Source organism: Myotis yumanensis, unplaced genomic scaffold, assembly GCF_028538775.1.
Source record: "Myotis yumanensis isolate MYYU_CA2020_CCGP unplaced genomic scaffold, mMyoYum1.0.hap1 SCAF_4, whole genome shotgun sequence".
In the NCBI taxonomy this organism is placed as follows: domain Eukaryota; kingdom Metazoa; phylum Chordata; class Mammalia; order Chiroptera; family Vespertilionidae; genus Myotis; species Myotis yumanensis.
The window spans coordinates 105,271,167-105,297,573 of NW_027223755.1; the positions used below are offsets into that span (position 1 = coordinate 105,271,167).

Below are 26,407 nucleotides of genomic sequence, written 5' to 3' on the forward strand. Positions count from 1 at the left end.
ATTAATGTCTAGCTCTCCTTGTTTAAGCTCTGATACATATCTTACCTCTGGAACCAGCACCCATATAATCTGTGCTTGATGGGTTATTATTGTGGTCACCAATTCCAAATAGGCTTGAGAAGGTGTGGAATGAAGGTTTCGCTTTTCAACGTCTGAGAAAAATGCTGTATCAAATAATCGGAATAAAATGCTGAGGTTTTTAAAAAATTGAGGCCCTGGTTGGGTAGTTAAGTGGGTTAGAGCGGCATCTTGATGCACCAAGGTTATGTGTTTGATCCCTGGTCAGGGTACATAAAAGAATCAACCAGTGAATGCATACCAAAGTGGAACAACAAATCAATGTCTAAAATCAATTTTAAAAAGAAAAAAAAAATTGAACCTATTGACCAGGATGCTGTCTTGAAACAAAAGAAGGTAACATTCAGCAGGGAATAATGGGTACACCTTCCTTTTTTTTTTTTTTTTAAATATATTCTATTGATTTTTTACAGAGAGGAAGGGAGAGAGATAGATAGTTAGAAACATTGATGGGAGAGAAACATCGACCAGCTGCCTCCTGCACATCTTCCATGGGGGATGTGCCCGCAACCCAGGTACATGCCCTTGACCGGAATCGAACCTGGGACCCTTCAGTCCGCAGGCCGACGCTCTATCCACTGAGCCAAACCGGTTTTGGCAATGGGTACACCTTTCAAACTTGGATCCTGACAAATGAGTATATCCCAGACATCCATCCTACTAAGCAGTCCTGAGAGGGGAGGCTGAGGGCTGTTTGGAAAAACTCAGAACCTGATTTGACTCATGAGAAGAGGCTCAAGGGAAGGAGGATTTAGGATTAAGGGGGGGATTCCTGGCTGGCTGGAGTATGAGCTCCCAACTTTCAGATTTCTGCTCTTAGGGGTAAGATAAAGCCAATCTGTAATTCTTAGCACATCAAAAGGACTAGCAGGGCCCTGGCCGGTGTGGCTGTTAAGTGTCCCATTCACCAAAAGGCTGCCAGTTTGATTCCCAGTCAGGCACATCCCTAGGTTGTGGGTTCGATCCCCAGTTCAGGTGTGTATGGGAGGCAACCAACAGATGTTTCTCACACCCATGTTTCTCTACAAAATCTTTACAAAATTTTTATTTTTTTAAGAAGTACTACTACTTGCCCTAGGTGGTTTGGCTCAGTGGATAGAGCATAGGCCTGCGGACTGAAGGGTCCCGAGTTTGATTCCAGTCAAGGGCACATGCCCAGGTTGCAGGCTCGATCCCTAGTAGGCTCCGTGCAGGAGGCAGCCAATCAGTGATTCTCATCATTGATGTTTCTCTCTCACTCTCTCTCTGAAGTCAAAAATACCTATTTTAAAAAAAGTACTACTAGTTAACACCTGCAGTTACATCACTCACAGTACTAGAGACCTGAACTTCAAACATCCTCAGGCCTGCCTGGCCAGTGTGGGTTAGTGGTTGTCTCAACCTATGAACCAAGGGTCGAAGTTTGATTCCTGGTCAGGGCATATGCCCAGGTTGCTGGTTGGTTGGGGCACATGCTCAGGTTGTGGGCTTGATCCCCAGTGGGGGTGTGCAAGAGGCCCTATTGCTGTTACTATCTCTCCTTCTCGGAAAGGTTTTCCTGCTTCTTCCATCATTGCCCCCACAAACCCAACTGACATCCCCTAGAGAGCTCTTTAATTTGGGACCTCAAAACTTACCCTCCCTCCCCAACCCCATGCCCACCAGGTTTCAGATCCTGGGAATTCTTTCCCAATAGCTCATCTTCATTCTTCTTATCCCAGTCCCAGCCAATTTTCTCTGGCTTTGCTCAGAGCTAAAATTCCCCTGCCTACAATTAAGCACCAGTCCTTACAATTCCCTAAGGGTGAAATAATCTCTATTTCACAGACAAAACCAAGGCCAGGTCAAAAAAAAGAAATCCTGGAATAAAAAACCCCAAACCTCTGAAGCCTGATTTTTCTACATCTCATGCTTGGTTCTTGTCCTAGTTTAGCTCCAATTCCCCATCACCTGGCCCCTCAATCTAGCCCTCCCCCTTTTCCCACTGCAACTTCCTTTTTATAGGTCTCACCCATACCCAAGACCACTCACCAGTCAAACCTTTATTTCCAGTGGCCAAACACACAGAAGTGCATTTCAATCAGTAGATGTACTCCATGAGGACCAATGTGGAGGTGAGAAAATGCACTGGGAGGTTGGGGACCCGTACAGCAGTAGAGCCAGAAGGGCAGCATCCTCAGGCTGAAGGGTCCACCTTGGGAACCGTATCACCACATTTAAGACTGATGGCCACAATCTTAACTGTATTCTCCAAAAAGTAAACTTTAGGCAGGTTAAGTTAGTTTAAAATTTTATTTTTTTAATTTTTTTTTTATATTTTTATGTAATAAAAAGTAAAAGTCCTTGTCCAACCATCCTTGTGGGGCATCTGTCTCTCACGCAGGTCACTCAAGTTAATGGGGAAGAAAGAACGGGGGCCCAAGTCTGACATATAAATAATAGAAAATAAAAGATCTTCCGTTTCCAGTGGGGGACAAGAGGATGGGAGGGCAAGATGGGGTGGGGATGGGCAGGGGTAGAGCAGGAACCCCCCCACCCCCGCTGGACCCTGGCCCACCCACTTTGAGGCCTCTCCCATTCAAGGTGCTTGGCAGGAATTCCCCAGCTCCCCTGGGGAAAGGAGGGGTTTGGGGAGCTGGGACTGGTCCGAGCTGCTGGGGGAAGAGACATAGAGATCACTCTTCCCTCCACTCATGGAGGTCTCAGGTCGCGGCCAGGACAATCTTCAGTTCCCCGGGGGGTGGAAGGGGAGCTGCTGGGAGGGATGAGATTGAACTGGTTGGAGGGGAAAGAGAAGAGAGCAGGAGCATTAGAACCCAAGCAGCTGTCCCTTCATCCAATGCCGTCCAGTGTGGGGTGTGGGGGGAGTGTGGGTAGGAGCGGCCTCCTCAAGGTGTCTCATGGGGCTGTCAGAAGCACAAATCAAACACTGTTTCCCAGTGAGCCAGAGCCCTTACTCGTGTGCCCAGCTCAGCCCCCCACACCCCAGCCTGGCCCTGTCTGCTGCGCTGACCTTACCTCGGCTAAGTCAGGAGACAGTCGGGGTCACTGAGAGCTGGGGAGGCAGTGGGGAGGGGGGCTGCTGGATCACAACTGAGCGAGGACGGAGGGAAGCAAAGGACAGAGCCAGGAGCAAGCCCCTGGCGGCGGCGACTGTGGCTTCTGCCCACCCTACATACTTCACAGACAGGTGCAGGTCGGCAGGCGCCCTGTGGGACAGCCCTGCCTCCAAGACCCCTCACTCCCCACCCAGAACCCGTGCATCCTGCCCCACCTGCAGCCCATCAGCTCTTCCATGCCAAATTCCCCCAGCTAACGAGAACTCACGAATCCTGTCATCGGCTCCTCCTGGAAATCCAGGCGCCTGGCCAGGCTGCTCACCTTGGGGGTGTCCGATGTAGGGGTAGGGTGAGGGTGTGGAAGCTGAGAGTGCAGGCACCCCACTCTGGGGCACTGCGCCTTGGGGGGGTCCCCCATGGCTCTGGGGTGGGTGCAGCAGCATCACCTGGGGCGGGTGGGGAGCCCCAGGGTGAGGGGGCGGGGCTGCTGTGATTCCAGTTTGGACATGGGCCTGCAGGAAACAGAGAGTAGTTAGGAGCACCCCAGAAGCCTGACAAAGGCGCCAAGAATCCTAGTGTCAGGAGCATGCCGTAGAGGCAGCACGGCACCAGGGACTCAGGAATGGGACAGTCTCGTGGCCCAGGTCCTCATGGCAAAACAAACCCAGACAAGGCAGGTTCCTGGAGTTCTTACCTGGGTAACATGGGCCATGTTGGTGAAGCCGTGGGGCAGCTGCTGGTGGGCATGGATGGCATACACAGCAGCTGGTTGGGGGAAGCTGCTCTGAGGGGACTGGGCAGAAGGTCCCGGTGGCAGAGAAGGAGGCGTGCCTGTCAGGGCCCCTGGGTGGTACAGATTCTGCTGTGGCTGTCCACTGCCCAGGTGTGGGGCCTGCCCTGCCTGGTGCTGTCAGGTGAAGGGGAAGGTTAAGCGCCACTCACTCTGATACCCAGGCCTTCTACCCACTGACCCCTAATCCACCCCGCTGGGGAAATACCCCAAGCTCTACCGCTCTCCCTCAGCCACCCACTCCTGCCCCGACCACTCAGCTCCCCCAAGGCAAGCACCTGGACAGGACTGGGGGCCGCATGCTGGGACTGGGGCTGGCTCCCCGTAGGCGTGGTGGCCGGCTGCGGCTGGTGGGCATGGAGCTGCGTGGCATGGTGTGGATAGGACTGGTGAACAGTGGCTACAGATGGAAGGAGAGAGATAATCAGTGCTGAGCACATGGAGGGGACTGAGGAGCACAGCCTGAAGGGAGAGGGTCCAGCAGAACTCACCATAAAGGGCTTGGGGGGTGGGCTGCTCTGCTGAAGGGTACTGGGGGGTGGAGGACGACACAATGGCCTGGGGATGGCTCCCCGATGTCAGCATGCGTGGGTTGCTTTGAAGCATGGGGGCAAACACCGGCTGGAGTGGCAGAGAGAAATGGTCAGCACAGGACTTGGAAGGCATCACCTCTGCACAGCAATGCTCTGGCCTTGTCACAACTACCTTGTTGGACATTCACAAATAACCTAACTACGTAGATGCTATTTTACTGACACTTTAGTCAAGGCTTGGGTGATGGCTGGTTTTTAATTTTTATTTTATTTATCTGGGGCTTGGGTCTTTAGGTGCCTTGCAACAGGTCCTACCAGAGCCAGGACTGAATCCCCAGCCTGGCACCACCACCCAGAACACTGCCTGCCTCTCTCACCCAGCTTGTGTCTGGGAGGTGAGATGGGATCTCTAGCAAGGCCTCTGTACCCCATGTCCCTCCCGTGCTTCGGTCACCTGTGAGGGATAGTGGGCCATGGGCTGCATCATGGCAGGCTGGCCCGGGAACTGCTGTGGGTTGTAGGGGATGTAGGAAGAGTAAGGTGTGGCAGCCACCAGAGGTGGGCCAGCAGCAGCGGCAGCCTGCATCATCGGAGGGGCTGAGGCAGGCTGGTGTTGGTCCGAGCGCTGGGGAGGCAGGGAGCCTAGGGGCAGGGAAAAAATAGTGCAGAGCTCAAGCTCCATCTGCCAGGAGGCACTGGGCAGCCCCGACTGCCTCTCCCGACCCTGCTCACCTTTTGCTCCCCGGTACTTGCCCTGCTGTCCAGGCACTGAGTTGGATACAGGATATGGATACATCTGAGGTGCCTAGGGACAGTAATGCAGAGAAGGCTGAATGACTTGCATACAAATGCCCAGAACAGGTCTGACCTGGTCCCTCAGCCAGCCCAACCAAACCTCTTACCCTGGGCCCACCGAGCCCCTTCTCTTACCTGAACAGCTGGTCCCATGTGGATCTGAGGTATGTAGGAAATGTACTGGGGGCTATACAGCCCACTCTGGCCTGCTGTAAGCACCGGGATGGAGGGAGTAGAATGCGTCCGGGGCCCCGGAGAAGTTGGGGTACTGGTGGATTTATTCTGTAAGAGACAAGGGAGGATGTGTATAGAGTATCTTACGATTTTTCTATTACCCATAACAACCCCCTTGCCTATACAGCAACAGCATTTATGGAGGGAGTATTGTGTCCCAAACACATTCTACACTCTATTTTGGTTAAGCCTCACGTCACAACCCTATGAGGTGGACACACTCGAGTTATAGCTGACGGTACTGAGGCAGAAGCAGGTTAAGTGGCTTGTCCAAGATCACAAAGCTTATAAATAAGCACAGGGGTTTAAGCCAAGTCAGTGAGTCCAAATGAAGCTCATGCTCATAACGACCACACTCAGACACTCCCTGAGCCAAATGCTAAGTATCGGAGAGAAACCCATCAATACTTGTCGGACATATCACAATCCTTTGCCACCCAGCCCTGAACTTGGTCTGTTTTCCCCAAACCAGCCCACACACTTTCACACGTCTGCTCTCTGCCTGGCGGCAAGCGCTCTCCCCTCCAGTGCTTCTACCCCATCCCCAAGCCTCCTCTATGGAAGATGCTAGCCCATCTCACCACAGACAGCAGAGGCTTTGCAGGGTTGAACTCCTTGGCATTAGGATTCAATGTGGACTTCTTCACTTGTCTGTGAGAGAACAACAAAGGAAATCCTCATGGCTTGCCCCTCATCACCCCGACACCACCCACCTCCCCACCAAACTCACTCGGCAACAGGGCCCTCATCCTTGTCATCGCCCTTGATGAGGCCCACGGGGGGGCTGCCAGTTTGGCTTGGGCAAGGCGGTGGGAGCTGATCTGGCCCCTCCGTGCCTCCTGCTGGCGGCAGGGGCGGTTTGTCCTCCTTATCCAGTAAGGACTCTGTCTTGGAGAGCGGGGACCCCATGGGCTCTGAAGTCAATAGACCATCAACTTCCTTCTCCTTCCCTTTGGCCTCCTCCTTTAAGATCCGGGGAGGAAAAGGATCCAGGCAGGTCTCAGGAGAGCTACTGGGCTGAAGCTGGAAGGAGAAAATCACACATACAACACTGGTCCAGACCCAAGGCCTTGCTGCCTTCGTTCACCCTCGCTCTCATCTCTTCTTCCCCACCTAGCCTGTGCCTCTTAAGTTGCCCAGACCCACTTCACCTTCATCCTGTTAGCATCCTAGAGCTCATTCCCACACTTTTCTCACCTTAAACTGGGCCCCAAACTTTCTCAGTTCTTCCAGCTGAAAGCGTTTCTGTTCATTCTGAAGGCCAGGGACTATGAGAAACAGTTAAAAGAGAAAATATACATTTCTTTGTTCAAAGGTGGCTACACAGTGCCAGTAGCCCACAGTACAAAAATCTAAAAACAGAAGAACCACCCAAGGCCTAATAGACTGTTTTTGTTTTGTTTTGAATAGACATTGTTTTTGAATTCCAACAACTTTCTTTTTTTTTTTTTTTTTTTTAAAATATATTTTATTGATTTTTTTACAGAGAGAAAGGGAGAGAGATAGAGAGTTAGAAACATCGATGAGAGAGAAACATCGATCAGCTGCCTCCTGCACATTTCCCACTGGGGATGTGCCCGCAACCCAGGTACATGCCCTTGACCGGAATCGAACCTGGGACCTTTCAGTCCGAAGGCCGACGCTCTATCCACTGAGCCAAACCGGTTTCGGCTGAATTCCAACAACTTTCTAACTGAATGCTCTCCTAATCAAAGGGGCATTATACTTTGGCAGAAAAAAAAACTATCCTTACCTTTCCCAGGTATCCGGGACAGCTCCTGGGATTCCAGAGTTCTTCCAGGGTCCTTGGACACGAGTTCTTTTACTGAGCAAGAGACAGACAGACAGACACCTGAAGGTCTTCTTTCCAAGAACCACACTTCACATGGTCCACAGCCCTGAACCATCTGGCTCTTACCATCCGTGGGGGCCAGTGAGATCTTTGGAGAAGCTGGGGAAATGGAACCTACTCCAGGATCCACAACTGAGGACGCCACAGGGATGGAAGCTGAAGAGGTTGGTACTGCCGAGCCAATGGGAGGCTCAGGACAGGAGGCTGAGACTGGGGCGGGGGCAGCCGACTTGGGAGAGCGTGGGGGGTACATCCGGCCCACTGGAAGAACAATGGTTACTGCTGGTCAATTATCAATGGGTACAAAGGACTTACTAAAAATACCAAGAAAAGTTTATCCACTTTTTTATATACAAGTTCACAAACCTAAATGCCTAGAAGGGCACCACGAAAGACTCAAAAAGGGCAGCCATGACTCAGTCCCAGACAACTGAAGCTATGCAGCAAGAGAGGTCAGTGTTGCCTTAGCCGTCTGGCTCAGTGGACAGAGCATCGGCCTGCAGACCTAAGGGTCCCAGGTTCGATACTGGTCAAGGGCACATACCTTGGTTGCAAACTCAATCCCCAGCCCAGTCAGGGTGTGTGTGGGAGGCAACCAATTGTGTCTCTCTCACATTGATGTTTCTCTCTTTGTGTCTCTCCCCCTCCCTTCCACTCTCTCTAAAAATCAATGGAAAAATATCCTCGGGTGTGGATTAACAACAAAAAGACAGGTCAGTGTTGGCAGAACTTCCTGTATTTCAGTAAAATTCCTATTTTAAAGTGTTGGCAACTAATTTAAACAAAGTTATCTGCCAGCCAGACACACCCACAAATCACTATATTGGGGTTTCTGCATGAGGGAAACTGAGAAATTCTTTGCTAAAAAGCATAAACCCAAACCTTTCAAAATACTTTTTACATCTTGAAACTGTCTCCCAGCCCAGTATTCCAACAACCGACATTTATATTTCTACAAATTCCTACCCATCTCTTCCTGTGACATTCTGAACTTTACCTGCAGGAGGCGGCGGAACAGAAGCTTCTCCAGGCCTACTGCTAGGCGAAGACAGAGTCTTGGCACCTCTCACAGGCCGCTGTGCCTTAGGGGACATGCGGGAAGGGCCTATTTTTTTTTAAAGGTGGGAAAAAAAGAGGGAGAGTACCTGCTAGTACATTACCACAAATACATCATCCCTCCAACCCATTCCTTTCAATTATCCTTCCCTGTCCCCCACAAGTCTGCTTCACAACTCACCTCCATTAATACCACGTGTCTCAGAACCTGGGCCAGGGCTGCTATTGTCAAGATGGTGAGGGCCACGGGGTGGCAAAGAGCTAAGGCCAGGTCGACCGCCCCGAGAACTACTGCATCGAACTCCTCCCCGGGGACCTTCCCGAACTCGTTGGGGTAGAGGGATATACTTTCCTTCCCTGGGGGTGGAGGGAAGAGTTCAAATGAGGTCAAGTAGCCACAAAATCCACACATTTTGGAAAGATGAAGCCCTTCCTTTTAAAGTCAACCCAAAACACACACACACACACACACACACACACACACACACACACTCACATTCTCTCTCTCTCTCTCTCTCTCTCTCTCTCTCTCTCCCTGGCTCCAGCTTTTTGCACTATCCCACTTGAAGATCTGTCCTAGTTAAATGTTCTGTGGCTACAGGCTTATGACCTTACATTTTGTCAACCCTAACCCAACCAACCAGGCTAATATCCCATAATTCTACCACCCCTGTTTGATTCTATTTTCACAAAGGGAGTAATAAGAGATGCATATAGATCAGCAGTTCTCAACCTGTGGGTCGCGACCCTGAAAATACATCCTGCATATCAGGTATTTACATTACGATTCATAACAGTAGCAAAATTACAGTTAGGCAGTAGCAACGAAAATAATTTTATGGTTGGGGGTCACCACAACATGAGGAACTGTATTAAAGGGTCGCGGCATTAGGAAGGTTGAGAACCACCGAATAGATGAATATGCAGAGAAAAAAAGAGAAATTATATCAAAATTCTGAAACAAAAATCTTTTTTTCTAACTTTAGTCTTGTTACTATGGATAAAGCACTTAACCACCCTAAATTTCAATCTCCTAAAATAGTAATTGGGAATAACTATTTATTAACCTACATCTCATATGGCTGTGAGGCTCAAACAAGAGTGTACAAAACTCTTGGCTCATTCAGTGAGCCCCAAACATACCAGGCTGCCCCCAGGACTTACCTAGCCGCCAAACTGGGGCTCTCCCGTCCTGAACCCTGCCGCTGGACTGCACTGTGCTTCTCCTCTTCAGTGCGTCCATCATCGTTCTCCATGGCAATCCGCAGGCGGTACTGGGGGCTGGATTCAATCTCCCGAGCCAACTGGGCTGCACGCAGCTCCCGCTGACGAAACTCTTCTGAGTTGTCCTTCTCTAAGGGCACCCTGAGAAGACCACCAGAGACCACCACCATCCCAGTGCCAGGGGACAAAAGGGAAAAAAAGAAAAACATTTCTATCAGTCCTATCACAACCTAGCATTATTTAATGGACATCTACTAAAGTGTCCCAGGCAGAGCAGCAAGGCAGCTCTGATTCTGGGGGGACACTTAAAACACATATTTAAGTACATTTTAAGTTCTAGAGGAAAAGTATGGACAAATGGGCAAGCAATTAATTTTACCCATGAGGTGGCCTGGAATCAAGATTAAAAGCAAATTTTTGAAAGCAGTTCACAAGGCATAACAGGAGTGGGGAGAGGGCAATCTGAACACCCAGAAAAGCATGAAAAAAGCCATGTTCCACCTAGAGACCTGCCCCTCTGCTGGTGACCCCTGCCTCAAACCGCACCACATGCGGAGTACCAAGACACTCACGTGTAAGATGAGAGACTGCTATCATAGGTGGTCTTTACACCATAGTTCTCCTCATTGAACTTGAACATTTCATTGGGGTCCCATCCATTGGACTAGGAGGAAGGAGGGAGAATGTTTTAACACCCAGCGAGGAAAGCAATGACCTATCATTTTGTCAGACTGAAAAATTTAAAAATCTGACCACACCAAAAATTGGAACACAGCTGGTGAGACTACCAACTAGAACTATCAACTGCAGCACAAACTGGCAGTAACTAGTAAACCTGAAGTCATGAAACCTAAGAACTCCATTTTCAGGTTTATATCCCAGAGAAAGTTTGGTATATGTGCATGTTCTAAAAATTCATAAGGCAACTATGACAAAAAAAGCACAAATCAGTAGGGAAAGAGAGAACTACAACGTGGGTATTCATAGATAGGTTCATAAGTAGAACAGTACACAACAGTTAAAAGCAATAAACTGGATCTATGGAGCAACACAAAACACTCAAAAACAGGCAGAAAAAGGAAACTGTTGTACAAATTAAACAGCAATTCTCACTTATGAGAATTTTAAATGATTCAAAGTATAATAGCTGTTTTTTTGGAAGAGAAATGTGGCTACACAGTACTCACTCTCGTCTAGACTTTGTGTTAAGTTGAAAAAAATGACTTGAAGCAAACATTAACAATTGTCAATCACAGACGGTGAGAGAACAGGTATTTCTGTTTTGTTACTTTCTGTGCCTTTCCATTTGGAATCTGATTTCATGACCAGGCAAGAGTAAATGATCCCCCCACCCTCCCCAGAAGCAACTCAGTTCCAAGGGTCTCAGGGAAGGAGACTGTACCATATCAGAGTCCAGGTCGTAATCATCACTGTTGCTGTCACCACCCTCCCAGCGCTGAAGCACCTTCTCCTTGTGTTCCCCATTCACCTTCGAGTTCATGGCAATGGCCGAATCAGTGAACTTGTCTGTGGGTGCAGAGATGAAGATCAGGAATCATGTGATACCTCATAGGCTTTCCCCCAATGCCCCCTTCCCATAAATTGTTTAGAAGCAAAGAAAAGTTTGTGTGTGCCATGGTTTGGGGGTTGGGTAGGCACAGCATAAAAATTATCATCTTAGCCCTAACCGGTTTGGCTCAGCGGATAGAGCGTCGGCCTGCGGACTCAAGGGTCCCAGGTTCCATTCCGGTCAAGGGCATGTACCTTGGTTGCAGGCACATCCCCAGTGGGGAGTGTGCAGGAGGCAGCTGATGGACGTATCTCTCTCATCGATATTTCTAATCTCTATCCCTCTCCCTTCCTCTCTGTAAAAATCAATAAAATATATATTTTTTAAAAATTATCATCTTAGTAAGTTCATCAGCAGCAAGGAGTTGAAAACAAAGCAAACAGGAAAGAGCCACAACATAGGCCAAATTTGCCCCACATTATCTTACACATCAAGATTCATTCTCTTATAAACTTTTGAACAATAATAGATACAGAGGCAGAGCTGCCTCAAACAGATTGTCAAACTGCAGCGGGAATGCCCTGACTGGTTTGGCTCAGTGGACAGAGCGTCAGCCTGCGGACTCAAGGGTCCCAGGTTCGATTCCGGTCAAGGGCATGTACCTTGGTTGCGGGCACATCCCCAGTGGGGAATGTGCAGGAGGCAGCTGATCGATGTTTCTCTCTCATCAATGTTTCTAACTCTAACTCTCTATCCCTCTCCCTTCCTCTGTAAAAAAAACCAATAAAATATATTAAAAAAAAAAACAAACAAAAAACTGCAGCGGGAAGGCCGGGGAGGGTTGGGGGGCAGGAGAGAGGGGGGTAAGAGATCAACCGAAGGACTTGTATGCATGCATATAAGCATAACCAATGGACATAAGACACTGGGGGGTAGGGGAGGCCAGGGGATTGTCAAGGGCGGGGGGAAAAAAAGGACACATATGTAATACCCTTTGTAATACTTTAAGCAATAAAAAAATTAAAAAAAAAAAAAAAAGATTCATTCAAGAAAAATCCAGTCATCTTCCTCAGAAAACAAGGTAGTAAAATGGGGGGTTATGGGAGCGAATCAAGCACCATGTAACTGCTCTCAGCTCTCCATCACAGAGTGGGTATGACATAAGAGCATGGCACAATACCTTTAGTGGCATAATTGAAGTCAACATTTCGGAAATGGACAAGCATGACATCACTTGGCTTAAACACCATGGTGTCCACAATGTCTTCCCGACGAGGGCCACCTACTGGCTCAGATGCTTTCCGGTGCACAGCGTCTACTGCCAGTTCAAACTGAAAAAAAAAAGGTCCCATTTTCCAACACCTAAAGTCAATATATTAAGGCAAATATGACTATTTTTCTCTTTACCTTTCTAAACTTCCCAACATCATGCATAATGTCTTCCCAATATCAGCCACAGAACTTAGCATAAGTCCCCAAATTAAAATTTTACACTTTAAATTTTAAGCGTTTTTACATTAAAGTACCCAGCCCTCACATTTCAGACCTATGTCTTTCATTGCTTGCAGCACTGAAATCCAGCGCAAGCCTGAAGAAATGCTGTCCAACACCACTCTATTCACATCTTCAATGAACCTACTTCATTCTCCCTTCTTCCACACAACTCCAAAAATAAGCTAATTTAAGTGCACTGACCTTTGAGCTCAGAGTCTTGAAGATACCTTCATAGGTGGTACCATTCTTCACCTTTACGTCACAAGTGGAGCCCTAGGAAAGCGTGAAAAATAAGAAAATCGAACAGATGCATGGCATCTCTCCAACAACCTAGAGGTTAGGTGCCCACTTACCACAACAGCTGTAAGGAAATGCAGCATTCTGGAATTATTGTAGACACCCTCAAATACCTGTAACGTAGGAGAAACAGCCAGTCAGCATCTCACCTTCCAAAAATGCATAGTCCACACACACCCACCTTGTAAGCGCTGGGCCCCCTGCCCTTCTGAACCTACCCGACTATTTCTGTACCTAGTCTGTCCTATATTCGTGCATATGCATCTTTTAGGTCTCTGTACCATTTTTTTCTTTGGGGGGGGGGGGGGAGGGTACGGACGGACAACTCACCGGTGACTGTGGGGGTCCCTTCCCAGTGCTTTGTCCCCTATAAAAGGAATTAAGAAACTAGTTATTGAAATCTGTCCAATCCCTCTTACACGATTAATTTCAAAGGACTTGGTATCCTAGAACCACACACTATGTGAAAATGCTGATCTAGGCTAAAATTCATGGACAAGATTTCCAAACTTTCACCTTATAGAGGAAAAAGGCACAGACATTATATACCACTAGACACATTTCCTCCAAATGCCAGTAAAATAGTCTTCAATCAACCACCACTGTCTCACTTTCTCCAAGGGGCCAAGGCTGCATCCTTCCAAGAGACCATTGCTCCGGCATTAGATAGAATAATAACCCATCTCGGATGTAAAAGCGGAGCTCCGAGAGTGCAGACCCGGAAGTCCCTAGCTCAGGCACGTTACCTCCCAAACAGAAAAGACAATCCTTTTCACGGCCTTACGCCCCAATTCCTGGGAGGACGGTAGTCCGTCTACCACCACCTTCTCGGCCTCTTTACTCATTCAGCCGGTCACCCACTCTGAGAGGGTCGTCAATCGCCTAATAACGCGCTCCTCGCTGGCTGATGTAACCAGCGGTGAAGGAGGCTGATGAGGGGGCCGTTGGCGGGGCTGGGGGACAGCGCAGCCGCAAAAGGTATCCACCAAGAGGCCTCGCCCGGTCTGCGCCTGCGCATTAAGACCCACGGGCCTCTTCAAAATACCCCCTCCCGCGATCGGAACACACTGCGCCTGCGTGCGCCGCCACGCTCAGTTGCATTAACCCATACACAGAAGAAACCGAGTGGTGTCTGCCACTCGGCCACGACCCCTGCACGCACATTCCCAGCCGCTGCCCTGCTACTGGGGCTCGCGGAGGCCCGGGTCTTCAGACGGAGCATCCACGCGCACGTACGCAAAGGGCGCGAGCGCTCTGGAGGCTCCCGGGCCGCAGTCCCCCCAGTTCTCTCCTTCCGTCCCCCCCCCGCCCAGCCCGCTCCCCTCCTACTGGCCAGACCAGGAAGGGGGAGGTGGCAACCCGCTCCAAGTCCCTCCCTCCCCATTGGCCAAACTGTGGGCCGCGCGCCCCCCTTCATTGGCTACGGCCCGGACCCCTTCCTGCAGCTGACTCCCCATTGGCTGAAGCCGGGAACCGCGAGACCCTTCGTGGTAATGGAGCTGGGGACCCCGATCACCTCTTCACCCCCCCAACTCCTCGTTCCGATGCGCTAGCGGGGTGCGCCCCGCCTGCCCCTAAGACCCAGGCTGCGAGCCCTAACGAGGCTGAGAGCTGAGCATGGCCCTTCCAAGTCCCGGTGGCTGTGGGGCGGGGGCCCTTTTCCTCTGACCTGTTAGGGCCCATCCCCAGCCGCATGGGGGGGGGGGGGGTTCCCCAGTCCCCCCTCAAAGGTGGCCAGGCTAAGAGCCCGCCTCGCGCGGTGTACTGAAGTCCAGACTGCCGGGCCGGAACCGAGCCGCTGCCGCCTGCAGCCTGCGCTCCAGCGCCCGGAAACCCAACCCTCCTCACCTGGCGCTGCCGATGGCCGCTGCCCCTGGCCTCTCCTGGTGTTGCTGCTGCTGTGACGGCGGCTGCGGCGCCAAGATGCCCTCGGCTCCCCGGCGGAGCCCGCTCCCGGCAGCAGACGCAGGCCCCAGGCAGGGGGAAGCGGCAGCGGGAGGTCCTGGGGGAGCCGAGGAGGCGGCCAGGGGACCCGGGAGGCCACCGTTGGGAGGGCTGGTGCCCCCGGGAGGCCGGCGGGCCACGGCCTGTTGCGTGGGGGGCGGCTGCTGGGGCTGGGACGTCTGTTGTGGCGGCTGAGGCTTCAACATGATGGCAGCGTCCGGAAGGGGAATTAGGGGGAAGGGAGGGAGAGGAGGCCGCGGCTGGGCCCCCGCCGGAGAGCGCGGGAAGCGAAGGGGATTGGGAAGCTGGGGACCCGCCGTTGGCGGGCGGGGGGGAAGGCCCGCAGTGTCGGGGTGGGTCGCGAAGATCGCAGCGCGAGGAAGCGCCGCGAGGCGGAAGGGGAGGGGGTCTCGCGGGCCGGAGGAAAGCGAGAGGGCGCGAGCCGGGCTGGCGCGCGTGCGCGTCGCCGGGGACGGGGAGGAGGAGGAGGAGGAGCGCGCGGGCGGGAGCTCCCGAAGGGGGAGGGGCGGGCGGCGGCGTGGAGTCCGCGCGCGCAGGGGCGGTTAGCTGGGGCGGGAGGAGAGAGAATAAAGGTGAACCGCGCGCCCCCAGCCTTTGGAGTGGGGAAGGGGCAGCGCGGGCGCTCACGCGCGCCAAGGACTTAGGGCCTCCGGTTCTCTAACAGCGGTGGAGGCTGCCGGCCGCGGTCGCTCCACAATGAGCGTGTGAAGCTGTGGGGGAGGAGCCGAGGCGGCCGACAGGAAGGAAGAGCCGGCTGCCCCGCCCACGCCGCTGGCGTAGCGTTGAGATGCCTCCGCAGGCTGTGAGCTGTCACGACGTAGCGTGTAGTTCTTCCGCCATTTGTGGCCCCGTGGGCGGGGTCAAAGTGCAAAAAAAAATCCAGGGACGAGACGAGCTGCTGCTGTTTGGTGCTTGGTAGGTTTCATGAGGAGCTACTTCCGGCCGTATCTGCTCAAAAAAAAAAAAAATGGGCTTTAAATTTATCAGCTTGAGCACGCCGATCTTTGCAGATAAGTCTATGCCTAATGCTAAATAAGTGTAAACTTCAATGATTTTAAACCTAAATGGTTTGTTTCTCCAAGCCCTGGAATGAACCCTTAAACCAGTGGTTCTCCACCTTCTGGCCCTTTAAATACAGTTCCTCATGTTGTGACCCAACCATAAAATTATTTTCGTTGCTACTTCATAACTGTAATGTTGCTACTATTATGAATTGTCATGTAAATATCTGATATGCAGGATGGTCTTAGGCGACCCCTGTGAAAGGCTCGTTCGACCGCCAAAGGGGTCGTGACCCACAGGTTGAGAACCGCTGCAAACTGTAATAATAGACTGCTCTGAAGGCCCAACTTCCCAGGGTCTAGTTCAAAATGCTGCATGCACCTCACTGCAGTGAAGACAGCCTTCATTCGTTTAAAATTAGTTAGGCATTGGGACGTTAGGCTAGACTAGATGCTCTGTATGCAACTGTAATTAAACCCACTTTCTGCCTTCAGAGTTCAAACTAGTGGTAGATTCAGACAATTCAATGACATTAGATGAAGCGCAGGGCACTCTGAAAGCAGATAGGAGTAACACCTAATCAAGTGTTGGGTAATGGATCTCTAGGCGTGGGGAATAGGATGGGTCGAGCTAAGAAAACACAATGAGGGAGGAAGTTAAAAAAAACAACACAAAAACTGGAGAGGTAAGCAACCTGGGACCAGATTTTTAAGAGACAGACATTAACCTTAAAGAAGCCTATTACATAAAATGAAGAGATCAGATTTGTATTTTTAAAGGGTTACTCATGGCAATGGATCAATGTTTCTCCCCTCCCTTCCTCTAAAAATCAATAAGAATAAGCCCTGACTGGTGGGCTCAGTGGTTAGAGCGTCTGCCAGAGCACCGAAGAGTTCACAGGTTCGATTCTGGTCAAGGTCATGTACCTGGGTTGCAGTTTCAATCTGGGGTGGAGGGGTGGGGTGTGGGGAGGCAACCAATCCATGTGTCTCACATCAGTGTTTGTTTCTCTTTCTCTTCCTCCCTCTGTCCTTCCCTCTCTCCCACCCTCCCACTCTCTAAAAAAAATCAATGGAAAAAATATCCTCAGGTGAGGATTAATAAAATCAATAAAAGTAAAGTAAAACCAAGGATTACTCATTGCTGTGTGGAGAATGGGAGATGGGTCTGTGGTCTTAGTCCCAGGGAAACTTTTAATATTTCAGTCTTTCACTCCGGGCATTAGCACGGGAACGCTTCCCCAGCCCTCTCCTCCAAACACCCACACACCTAGATAAAAATCTGCCTTACTCTTTGGGGAGTATTCCTTCACTCCGGCCTCACTCCTAGCTTCAAGTGTGTTAGTCTCTCTTCCTGTGTGTTTGCCCAGCAATTTGCCCCACTTTATCTAAGAGTTCCTTGAATTCTGTCTTCTTACTCGTACTGCTCCTTCTGCAGGACCTGGCAATGCAGGCCGTCAATCACACACTTGTGAAGTGAATGAGTCCCAGTGGTATTTTAAAGACCATGTCTCCTGGATGCCTGACTAACACAGTCCAGCTTTTTCCTGGGATTAACTGGATCACCTGGTGCCATGCCACCTCTCCAGCCTCCTTATGGGCACCTCTGTCTCTCCCTTCTACATCCTGCTTCCACACTCAAATTTTAAGTTTTAGCCCCATTAAACTTCCATTTTCAACATGCCTTGCCCTCACTCAACTCTGCCTCTACACGTGCTGTTTCTTCACCCACTTTCTCATTCTTCAAGCTTAGGTGTCAGTCCTTTGGGACATCCTGCCGTTGGCTCCCTCCTCCAGGCTCTCTGAACACTGATGGTTTTTTGTGCTCTCCTTTCTATTGGAGGCTAACGTCATTAAAGGACTGTGTTTTACTCATTTCCCTCTCTGTGTCTAGCTCAGTGGCTGGTAAACAGTCATTCAGCTGGTAAGTGAATGAAATGTTTTACTGTATGTAATTTAGAAATTATATCACTGATTTGGTATGGAGTAATTTCCATGATATATTGTTAAGTAAAGAAAGCAAAATTCAAGAGTATAAACTATGCTGCCTTTTATGCAAGGAAGAAGGGGAAATAAGAAAACAAATGTGTAATGAACAACATAAACTGATGAACAAAAATAGAGCCAGAGTCAGAAGCATTGAGCAGACCGTCCAACCTAAGAGGGAAGGCAGGGGAAGGGTGGGGGGCATTAAAAGATCAACCAAAGGACTTGCATACATGCATATGAGCATAACCAATGGACACAGACAGTAGGGGGGGGGGGTGAGGGCATGTGCTTGGGGGTGGGAGCAGCTGGGGAGAGGTCAATGGGGGAAAAGGGAGACTTATTTAATACTTTAAACAATAAAGAATTTTTTAAAAAGAAAGAAAAATGTGTGGCCTGGCTGGAGTAGCTCAGTTGCGTGAGTATTGTCCTGTGCACCAAAAGGTTTTCAGTTCACTTCCCAGTCAGGGCACATACCTGGGTTTTGGGTTCAATCCCTGGTCAGGGCACACACGGAAGGCAACCAATCTGTGTTTCCCTCTCCCATCTCCTAAGCATGTCCTCAGGTAAGGATAAGAAAGAAAGAAAGAGAGAGAGAGAGAGAGAGAGAGAGAGAGAGAGAGGGAGGGAGGGAGGGAGGAAGGAAAGGAAGAAAGAAAGAAAGAAAGAAAGAAAGAAAGAAAGAAAGAAAGAGAAAGAAAGAAAGAAAGAAAGAAAGAAAGAAAGAAAGAAAGAAAGAAAGAAAAAGAAAAGAAAGGAAGGAGGAAGGAAAGGAGGAAGGGAAGGAGGAAAGAAGGGAAGGAGGAGGGAAGGAGGAAAGAAAGAAAAAGGAAAGGAAAGAAAGGAAGAAAGAAAGAAAGAAATGTGTCTGCAAATTTTTGCAGAGAAAAAGTCAAGAAGGATAACCCCCAAACTAATAAAATTGGTTACCTATGAGGGGCAGGGAAAATGAAGGATCATTTGGTTGTTGGGTTACATTCTTTTAAAATGTTCTTATTGATTTTGAGAGGAAGGGAGAGGGACAGAGAGAAATGTCAATGAGAGAAACATTGACTGGCTGCCTCCTGCACACCGCCTACTGAGGACTGGGCCCCAAAACCAGGCTGTTCCCTGATCAGGAATCAAATCAGTGACCTCTTGGTGCATGGGACAATGGTCAACCACTGAGCTAGGTTGGTTGGGTGGGTTACATTGTTGAAGGAAGCTACAGAGCTCTGACTGGGAAGGGTGAACTTCCTTGAGTATGTTTTGACTTTTTAAATCATGTTAATGGTCAATATATTAAACAAAAGGGTGGGGGAGCCCTAGCTGGGTTGGCTCAGTGAATAGAGCATCGGCCTGTGGTTCAATTCCGCTCAAGGGGGCATGCAGGAGGCAGACAATCAGTGATTCTCATCATTTATGTTCCTATTTCTCCTTCCTCTTCTGAAATTAATAAAAATAAAAGATGCCGAAACCAGTTTGGCTCAGTGGATAGAGCGTCGGCCTGCGGACTGAAAGGTCCCGGGTTCGATTCTGGTCAAGGGCATGTACCTTGGTTGCAGGCACATCCCCAGTGGGAGATGTGCAGGAGGCAGCTGATCAATGTTTCTCTCTCATCGATGTTTCTAACTCTCTACCTCTCTCCCTTCCTCTCTGCAAAAAATCAATAAAATATATTTAAAAAATAAATAAATAAAAGATAATTTTTAAAAAGATGGAGGACATCTAAAATCTGAATATAGACATAAATAAACGAACCCAACTCTATTTTAAATGGATAAAAATAACATGGAAGGGGAAAATAGGACTAATTCAACTAACTTAAAAAAAGGGGGGGGAAAATCTTGAATTAGTAGGTTTGCTGTGGTGGCAAGGGCATGGCCATTCTGAAACTATTGGGTGTATTGTGGATTGAGCACATGAGTAAAATATAGATGGTAGGAGGCAGGGTTCTCATGAGGGGAGTAGGGAGAAGCAGAAATAGGATGAATGAAGTGAACAAAAACTTTGTGGGGATTAGGATGGGAAGCATAGAATTTATGGAATAGGTACACTTACACATGCCTAGTTCCCAGATCTTGCTTTCTACAGGTCCCATACAAAGGACCAGGACTCCTTGAAGAAATGGCTGGTTGCAGCCTGGGCAGGAGCAAGGAAGATAGCAGATACGCTTGGGGTATTTTGTTGAGCTAGGAAAGAAGTACTAAAAAAAAAAAAAAATTATATGGGCCACAAAGAGACACAAGAGCCAGCTTGAAGAAGCCAAATCTGGCACAATTTGAGCATCAAAAAAAGTTCAGTAATAGATGATAACTCACTGAATAAAAGAACCCATGCATTCATACTGTTAATAGATATACACATATATGCATATACACATAAGAAGAAGAAATGTACAGGAGAAATAATTACGCTATTCTTCAAAAATGTCCATGGCATGGGAGAGAAAGGTTGAGGAAATATCCCAGATTAAAGGCGGCTAAAGTGGCTAATAACTAAATGAAATACTTGATCCTGGCCTAAATTCAAGGGGGAAATTGCTATAAAAGATACTGATGAATTTGGAGTATAGGCTATAAAGTATTACATGCTTTATACTCTACCTGAGTGTGATGACTGTAAATATGTAATCATTTATGCATAGTAAATATACACTGAAGTATTATGTGCAAAAGAATATGATACATGCAGCCTACTATTAAATAGTTCAAGTTTATAGATTATATGTAGGATGTGCCCAAAATGTATACAAACACTTTGAATAATTATAAAGGCAGTGTTTATTAAAATACATTTCATTTTCAAAATTGAGCTAATCAAATGTATACATTTTTTTGGGAACACCATATATAGTCAGCAGAGCTCAAAGTTGCCAAGATGGTAAGCATAAATTCTACAAGTGGGTTATCCTATATAATAAAAGGCTAATATGCAAATTGACTGAATGGTGGAACAAACTGGTCGCTATGACGTGCACTGACAACCAGGGGGCAGACACTCAATGCAGGAGCTGCCCCCTGGTAGTCAGTGCACTCCCACATGGGGAGTGCTGCTCAGTCAGAAGCCCTGAGCCGGGCTCATGGCTGGCGAGTGCAGTGGTGGTGACCAGAGCCTCTCCCGCCTCCACAGCAGCGCTAAGGATGTCCACTCCCCATGGGCCTAAGCCACCAGTCAGACATCCCCCAAAGGCTCCCGGACTGTGAGAGGGTGCAGGCTGGGCTGAGGGGACCCCCCCCCCCCCGCAAGTGCACGAATTTTGTTCACCAGGCCTCTTGTTAAGTATAATAGAATAGCAAGATCTATTTTCCATGGTTCTCAGACCCATGTAGTCTGACTGTAGGGGGGACAGCACCAGATAATGGTCACTGATGAAAGTATATACTGCATCCTGTTAAACAGCCCCATCCTTTCAGAGTGTGGTGTCCTGAGTGATCTATAACTGAGTCTTTAGTAAGCCAGTCCACCATACCAGGGACCATGTTGATTTGTTGCAGTAAGAACACTGCATCTGAGACAGCAGCTACAATTGGAGTCACCAACCGATGAAGTTTACAAGAGTTCACAGTCATTCTTCAGGATCCCATCTGATGCCTGCACAGGTCAGATTCCTGCCCATTCAAGTCTCCCAGCATGGCATCGATCTCTGCAATTCCCCCAGGGATGTGATATTGCTTCCAGTTAAATATCTTGATAAGAAGTGGAAGTTGCAAGGGATTTCTCTTAGCCCTTCCTGCAATAATGTTCTCACTCCATGGGCCATCCCCAATGTGGGGATTCTGCCAGTTGCCACCAATATCTATTCCAGTTATACCCTCAGGAACTTGGAAATAACCACAGAGTGGGACCATGAGTCAGCTGATCCCTCTGTGAGTTGGGCTTGAGCTAAGACTCCCATCTGTTACTTGACCACTTTAAGCCCCCACTTTGATGGGCCGCAGTGGTATTTGGATCCTCGGAAATTAGTGTAAATTCAGAGCCAGTATCTAGTAGTCCTCAAAAGATGTGGGTATTTTCAATTCCTTCCTCAAGGAGACCGAACCTCCCTTCAATCAGGGGGCTCTGGATCCATGCTGACTTAGGTCTGTGAACTTGGAGAGACCATGGCTCTCCATTGTGATTGCTCAAGTCAGGATTTTGGCTACCAGAGCAAGTTTTTGTTTTTTTCACTCTTACATAGATCACTTAATTCTCTCTTTAAATTTATCTTTATTGTTGAAAGTTTTACAATGACCCCCTCTTTTTCCCCATTCTTTAGCAGGCTGTGCATCTATTTGTTCTTAGGAACACGATGACAAACTAGCTGTTGCCAAAGATTACTGGGCCAAGACATTCTGATTGCTGGTATGTCTCTGCTGCCCTTTCCAGCAGATGCACGCATCTTGTCTTTGGTCTCCGCTACTGCAGATTCTCATTATCCCCGCTGACATTAGGAAGCCCATTTCGGAGGTGGCGTCCTCTATGGTAATACTTGGCTTACACAAACAGCAACAACAGAGCTTTTCAATGCTGCATGTGTTTCCCTCACTAATGTATTTTTCAGTGCCGTAGTGAAGGAAGTGTCTCTTAGGCCTGGGGGAATATCCTTAGGGGATGAGTATGTTGATTTCACATGATAAATATGCTCCAATATTCCTATCTCCCTAAGCCTTTGGGTTTTCTACTCCACACCATGGGAGGGAAGTTCTGGCATTTCAACTTCATTAAAAGTAGATCACTGTCAAGTTCCATTTTCAGTCAACTTACCAAGCAAACTGTGAGAGCCACCTCCCTCCAGCTGCATGAGCACACACATTAAATCCAGGCCCCTGCAGGTGCTCCCATATCAATGAATTCACCCAACTTAATGCTGCATTTTGCTCTGTTTGGTCTAACACTCTTGGTATCCCTTTCCACACATATCCCCTGGGTTTCTGCTGACATATATTAGCAAAGTTTTCCAATTCTTTTGCTGTGTGTTACTTCCTCCTGGGTTATAGTTTGTACCTAATCTTCTGGAGCACACTGAGATTTGACCCTTGTCAGGAGTCTAATGGCAACAGTGGGAGTGATCTTAAGGAGGAGGCTCATCCCCAGGAATCTGTCCAGGAAGAGGTATCACAGGGTTTCCAAGGAAGGAACACAGTCCCCTCAGACATTGGAAGACAAGATACCTCTGGCCTGAGAGACTCAGAATATTTGCGTATTTAAGGTTTTCAGGTTCAACATGGTTCATATTGAATATCCCTATTCCAGCCCTGGCTGGGTAGAGCGTCCTCCCAATATACCAAGGTCGTGGGTTCAATCCCGGTCAGGACACATACAAGAATCAACCAGCTGAAACCGGTTTGGCTCAGTGGATAGAGCGTCAGCCTGCGGATTGAAAGGTCCCAGGTTCGATTCTGGTCAAGGGCATGTACCTGGGTTTCGGGCACATCCCCAGTAGGAGATGTGCAGGAGGCAGCTGATCGATGTTTCTAACTCTCTATCTCTCTCCCTTCCTCTCTGTAAAAAATCAATAAAAAATATATTTTTTAAAAAAAGAGGAGATAACCAAGATGGCGGCATAGGTAAACACTGGAGACTGCTGCCGCAAACAACCACTTCAAAAATACAACTAAAAGATGGAACAGACATCACCCAGAACCACAGAAAAGCTGGCTGAGGAGAGACTCTTCAACTAGAAGGAAAGACAACAGCATACCGAAGCTCAGAAGAGGCGCAGTGTGGAAAATATAAAGGTACCGAGGTGCGCACGCAAAGCGGGCTGGTGGCTGAGGGCGCGGTTGTTGTTTTCAATCAGGAGGGAGTCTCAGACTCTGGGCTCCAGATCCGGGCGAGTCTCTAGGGACTCAGACTCAGACGGGAGAAGCGGGGTTGTCCGGCATCAGTTGGAATCTGAGGGCAGCTTTCTCTCCGAGGTTTGCAGCGGCGGGCCGGGGTTCTGAGAAGCAGAGCCTCTGGGAATGGGACTGAGAGCAGCCATAACTGCTCCCTCCACCCGCCCTGTTGATCCCGCCCCGCCCAAGCCCTGCGCAGAGCCATTTGCTGGATCGCCTCAGGCAAAGGCTAGATTAGCACCTCCCCAGAGGACAGAAGTTTTCCACACAGCTGATTCTCACAGCCAGTCAGACTGGTGGTCAAATCCCTCTAGTATTAACTACAACAATCAAGGCTTAACTACAACAAGACTGCGCACAAAGACCACTAGGGGGTGTACCAAGAAAGCGTAAAAAATGCGGAGACAAAGAAACAGGACAAAACTATCAAGGGAGGATATTGAGTTCAGAACCACACTTTTGCGGTCTCTCAAGAGGCTTCTAGAGTCTGTCAATAAACTTGATGAGATGTACAGGAAATCTAATGAGACACTCGATGGTGTGATAAAGGGCCATCTAGAAAGTAAGCATACACTGACTGAAATAAAGAATATTATATAGACTCCCAACAGCAGACCAGAGGAGGGCAAGAATCAAGTCAAAGATTTGAAATGCGAAGAAGCGAGAAACACCCAACCAGAAAAGCAAAATGAAAAAAGACCCCAAAAATACGAAGATAGTGTAAGAAGCCTCTGGGACAGCTTCAAACGTACCAACATCAGAATTATAAGGGTACCAGAAGATGAGAGAGAGCAAGATATTGAAAACCTATTTGAAGAAATAATGGCAGAAAACTTCCCCCACCTGGTGAAAGAAATGGACTTACAGGTCCAGGAAGTGCAGAGAACCCCAAACAAAAGGAATCCAAAGAGGACCACACCAAGACACATCATCATTAAAATGCCAAGAGCAAAAGACAAAGAGAGAATCTTAAAAGCAGCAAGAGAAAGAAAGTCAGTTACCTACAAGGGAATACCCATATGACTGTCAGCTGATTTCTCAACAGAAACTTTGCAGGCCAGAAGGGAGTGGCAAGAAATATTCAAAGTGATGAATAGCAAGAACCTACAACCAAGATTACTTTATCCAGCAAAGCTATCATTCAGAATTGAAGGTCAGATAAAGAGCTTCACAGATAAGGAAAAGCTAAAGGAGTTCATCACCACTAAACCAGTATTATACGAAATGCTGAAAGGTATCCTTTAAGAAGAGGAAGAAGAAAAAGGTAAAGATACAAATAGTGAACAACAAACATGCATCTATCAACAAGTGAATCTAAGAATCAAGTGAATAAATAACCTGATGTACAGAATGAACTGGTGATTATAATGAATCAGGGACATAGAAAGGGAATGGACAGACTATTCTTGGGGGGGGAAGGGGAATGGGAGATGTGGGAAGAGACTGGACAAAAATCGTGCACCTATGGATGAGGACAGTGGGTGGGGAGGGAGGGAGGAGGGTGGGGCGGGAACTGGGAGGAGGGGAGTTATGGGGGGGGGAAGAGGAACAAATGTAATCTGAACAATAAAGATTTTAAAAAATTTTTTAAAAAAAGAAAAAATTTTTTTCTTTAGTAATACAAATAGCCTGGCCAGTGTGGTTCAGTGGTTGAGCATCGACCTATGAACCAGGAGGTCACAATTTGATTCTGAGTCAGGGCACATGCTCAGGTTGCCTGCTTGATCCCCAGTAGGGGGCATGCAGAAGACAGACGATCAATGATTCTCATCATTGTGTGTGTGTGTGTGTGTGTGTGTGTGTGTGTTTTAATATATCTTTATTGATTTCAGAAAGGGAGAGGGAGAGAGGGAAACATCGATGATGAGAGAGAATCATTGATCCACTGCCTCATTCACGCCCCACACTAGGGATTGAGCCTGCAACCAGGCATGTGTTCTGACCGGGAATAGAACCGTGACCTCCTGGTTCATAGGTTGACACTCAACCACTGAGCCATGCTGGCCAGGCTCATCATTGATGTTTCTGTCTCTCCCTCTCCCTTCCTCAGAAATCAATAAAATTAATTAAAAAAATAATACGAAAAGAAAAAATTTAAAAAGACATCCCTGTTCCAAGTTTCAGAATCCCATTATTTTCCCAATCAGTGCACAAAATCACACATAAGAAAGTTGTGAAATTGTGAATTTAATAGTCCTTGTAATGTATAAACTCTCAGAATTAATTTTTTAAAATGGTGTAATTAATCCTTAGCTGGTTTTGCTCAGTGGATAGAGTGTTGGCCTGTCGACCGAAGGGTCTCCTGTTGGATTCTGGTCAGGGGCACATACCTTGGTTGCAGGCTCCTCCCCGGCCTGGGGCCCTGGTCAGGGCTTCTGCAGGAGGCAACCAATCGATGTGTTTCTTTCACATCAACATTTCTCTGTGTTTTCCTCTCTCTTCTTCCACTCTCTCTAAAAACCAATGGAAAAATACCCTCGGGTGAGGATAAATAAATAAATAAAACAGTGCAGTGGTGGTATAATTAACAGACAATACATTGCATGTATTTAAAGTGCAAAATTTTATGTTTTGACATGTGCGCACCCATGAAACCATCATAGTAGTGAACATATCTGTCCCCCCAAAAGTTTCCTTGTGACCCTTTGTAAGTTTTCCCTTTTGCCCCTTCCTCCAGCCCCCAACCACCCTCCAACCTCTTTTCCAGTCACCACCTTAAGAACACCTCAGTCTCCGAGACCAGCCAACACTGTTTT

At 48.3% G+C, this 26,407-nt stretch overlaps 1 protein-coding gene across 14 annotated transcripts; it reads right to left on the minus strand.

Moving 5' to 3' along the window:
- Positions 1–2,330: 2,330 nt before the first annotated feature.
- ATXN2L (ataxin 2 like) lies at positions 2,331–15,319 on the minus strand. 14 transcript variants are annotated; one of them, XM_070413444.1, is made up of 24 exons: positions 14,750–15,310; positions 13,232–13,268; positions 12,958–13,014; positions 12,806–12,877; positions 12,291–12,441; positions 11,003–11,127; positions 10,173–10,264; positions 9,541–9,741; positions 8,558–8,733; positions 8,318–8,425; positions 7,387–7,581; positions 7,222–7,293; positions 6,666–6,736; positions 6,199–6,491; positions 6,050–6,119; positions 5,370–5,516; positions 5,172–5,244; positions 4,894–5,081; positions 4,398–4,527; positions 4,185–4,306; positions 3,811–4,023; positions 3,439–3,628; positions 3,076–3,112; positions 2,331–2,809 (listed from the first exon to the last, which is right to left on the minus strand). In XM_070413444.1, exons 1-23 carry the CDS (start codon positions 15,049–15,051, stop codon positions 3,081–3,083), a joined length of 3,117 nt encoding a protein of 1,038 aa, XP_070269545.1. In that variant the 5' UTR covers positions 15,052–15,310; the 3' UTR covers positions 2,331–2,809; positions 3,076–3,080. The 14 variants fall into 14 exon arrangements, with proteins under 14 accessions (XP_070269545.1, XP_070269535.1, XP_070269537.1 ...); XM_070413435.1 differs by having other exon boundaries at positions 2,745–2,832; positions 3,076–3,235; positions 3,385–3,628; positions 14,750–15,312; XM_070413443.1 differs by having other exon boundaries at positions 2,745–2,832.
- Positions 15,320–26,407: the final 11,088 nt, after the last annotated feature.

Bases quoted from the DNA above. Each gene is read 5' to 3' on its own strand.
- ATXN2L (XM_070413434.1), bottom strand. From the start codon at position 15,051: ATGTTGAAGCCTCAGCCGCCACAACAGACGTCCCAGCCCCAGCAGCCG. The intron at 6,120-6,198 runs GTGAGTTTGGTG...GTTCTCTCACAG, and splicing joins GATGAGGGCCCTGTTGCCGA to ACAAGTGAAGAAGTCCACAT. The intron at 3,629-3,810 runs GTAAGAACTCCA...TGTTTCCTGCAG, and splicing joins ACATGGCCCATGTTACCCAG to GCCCATGTCCAAACTGGAAT.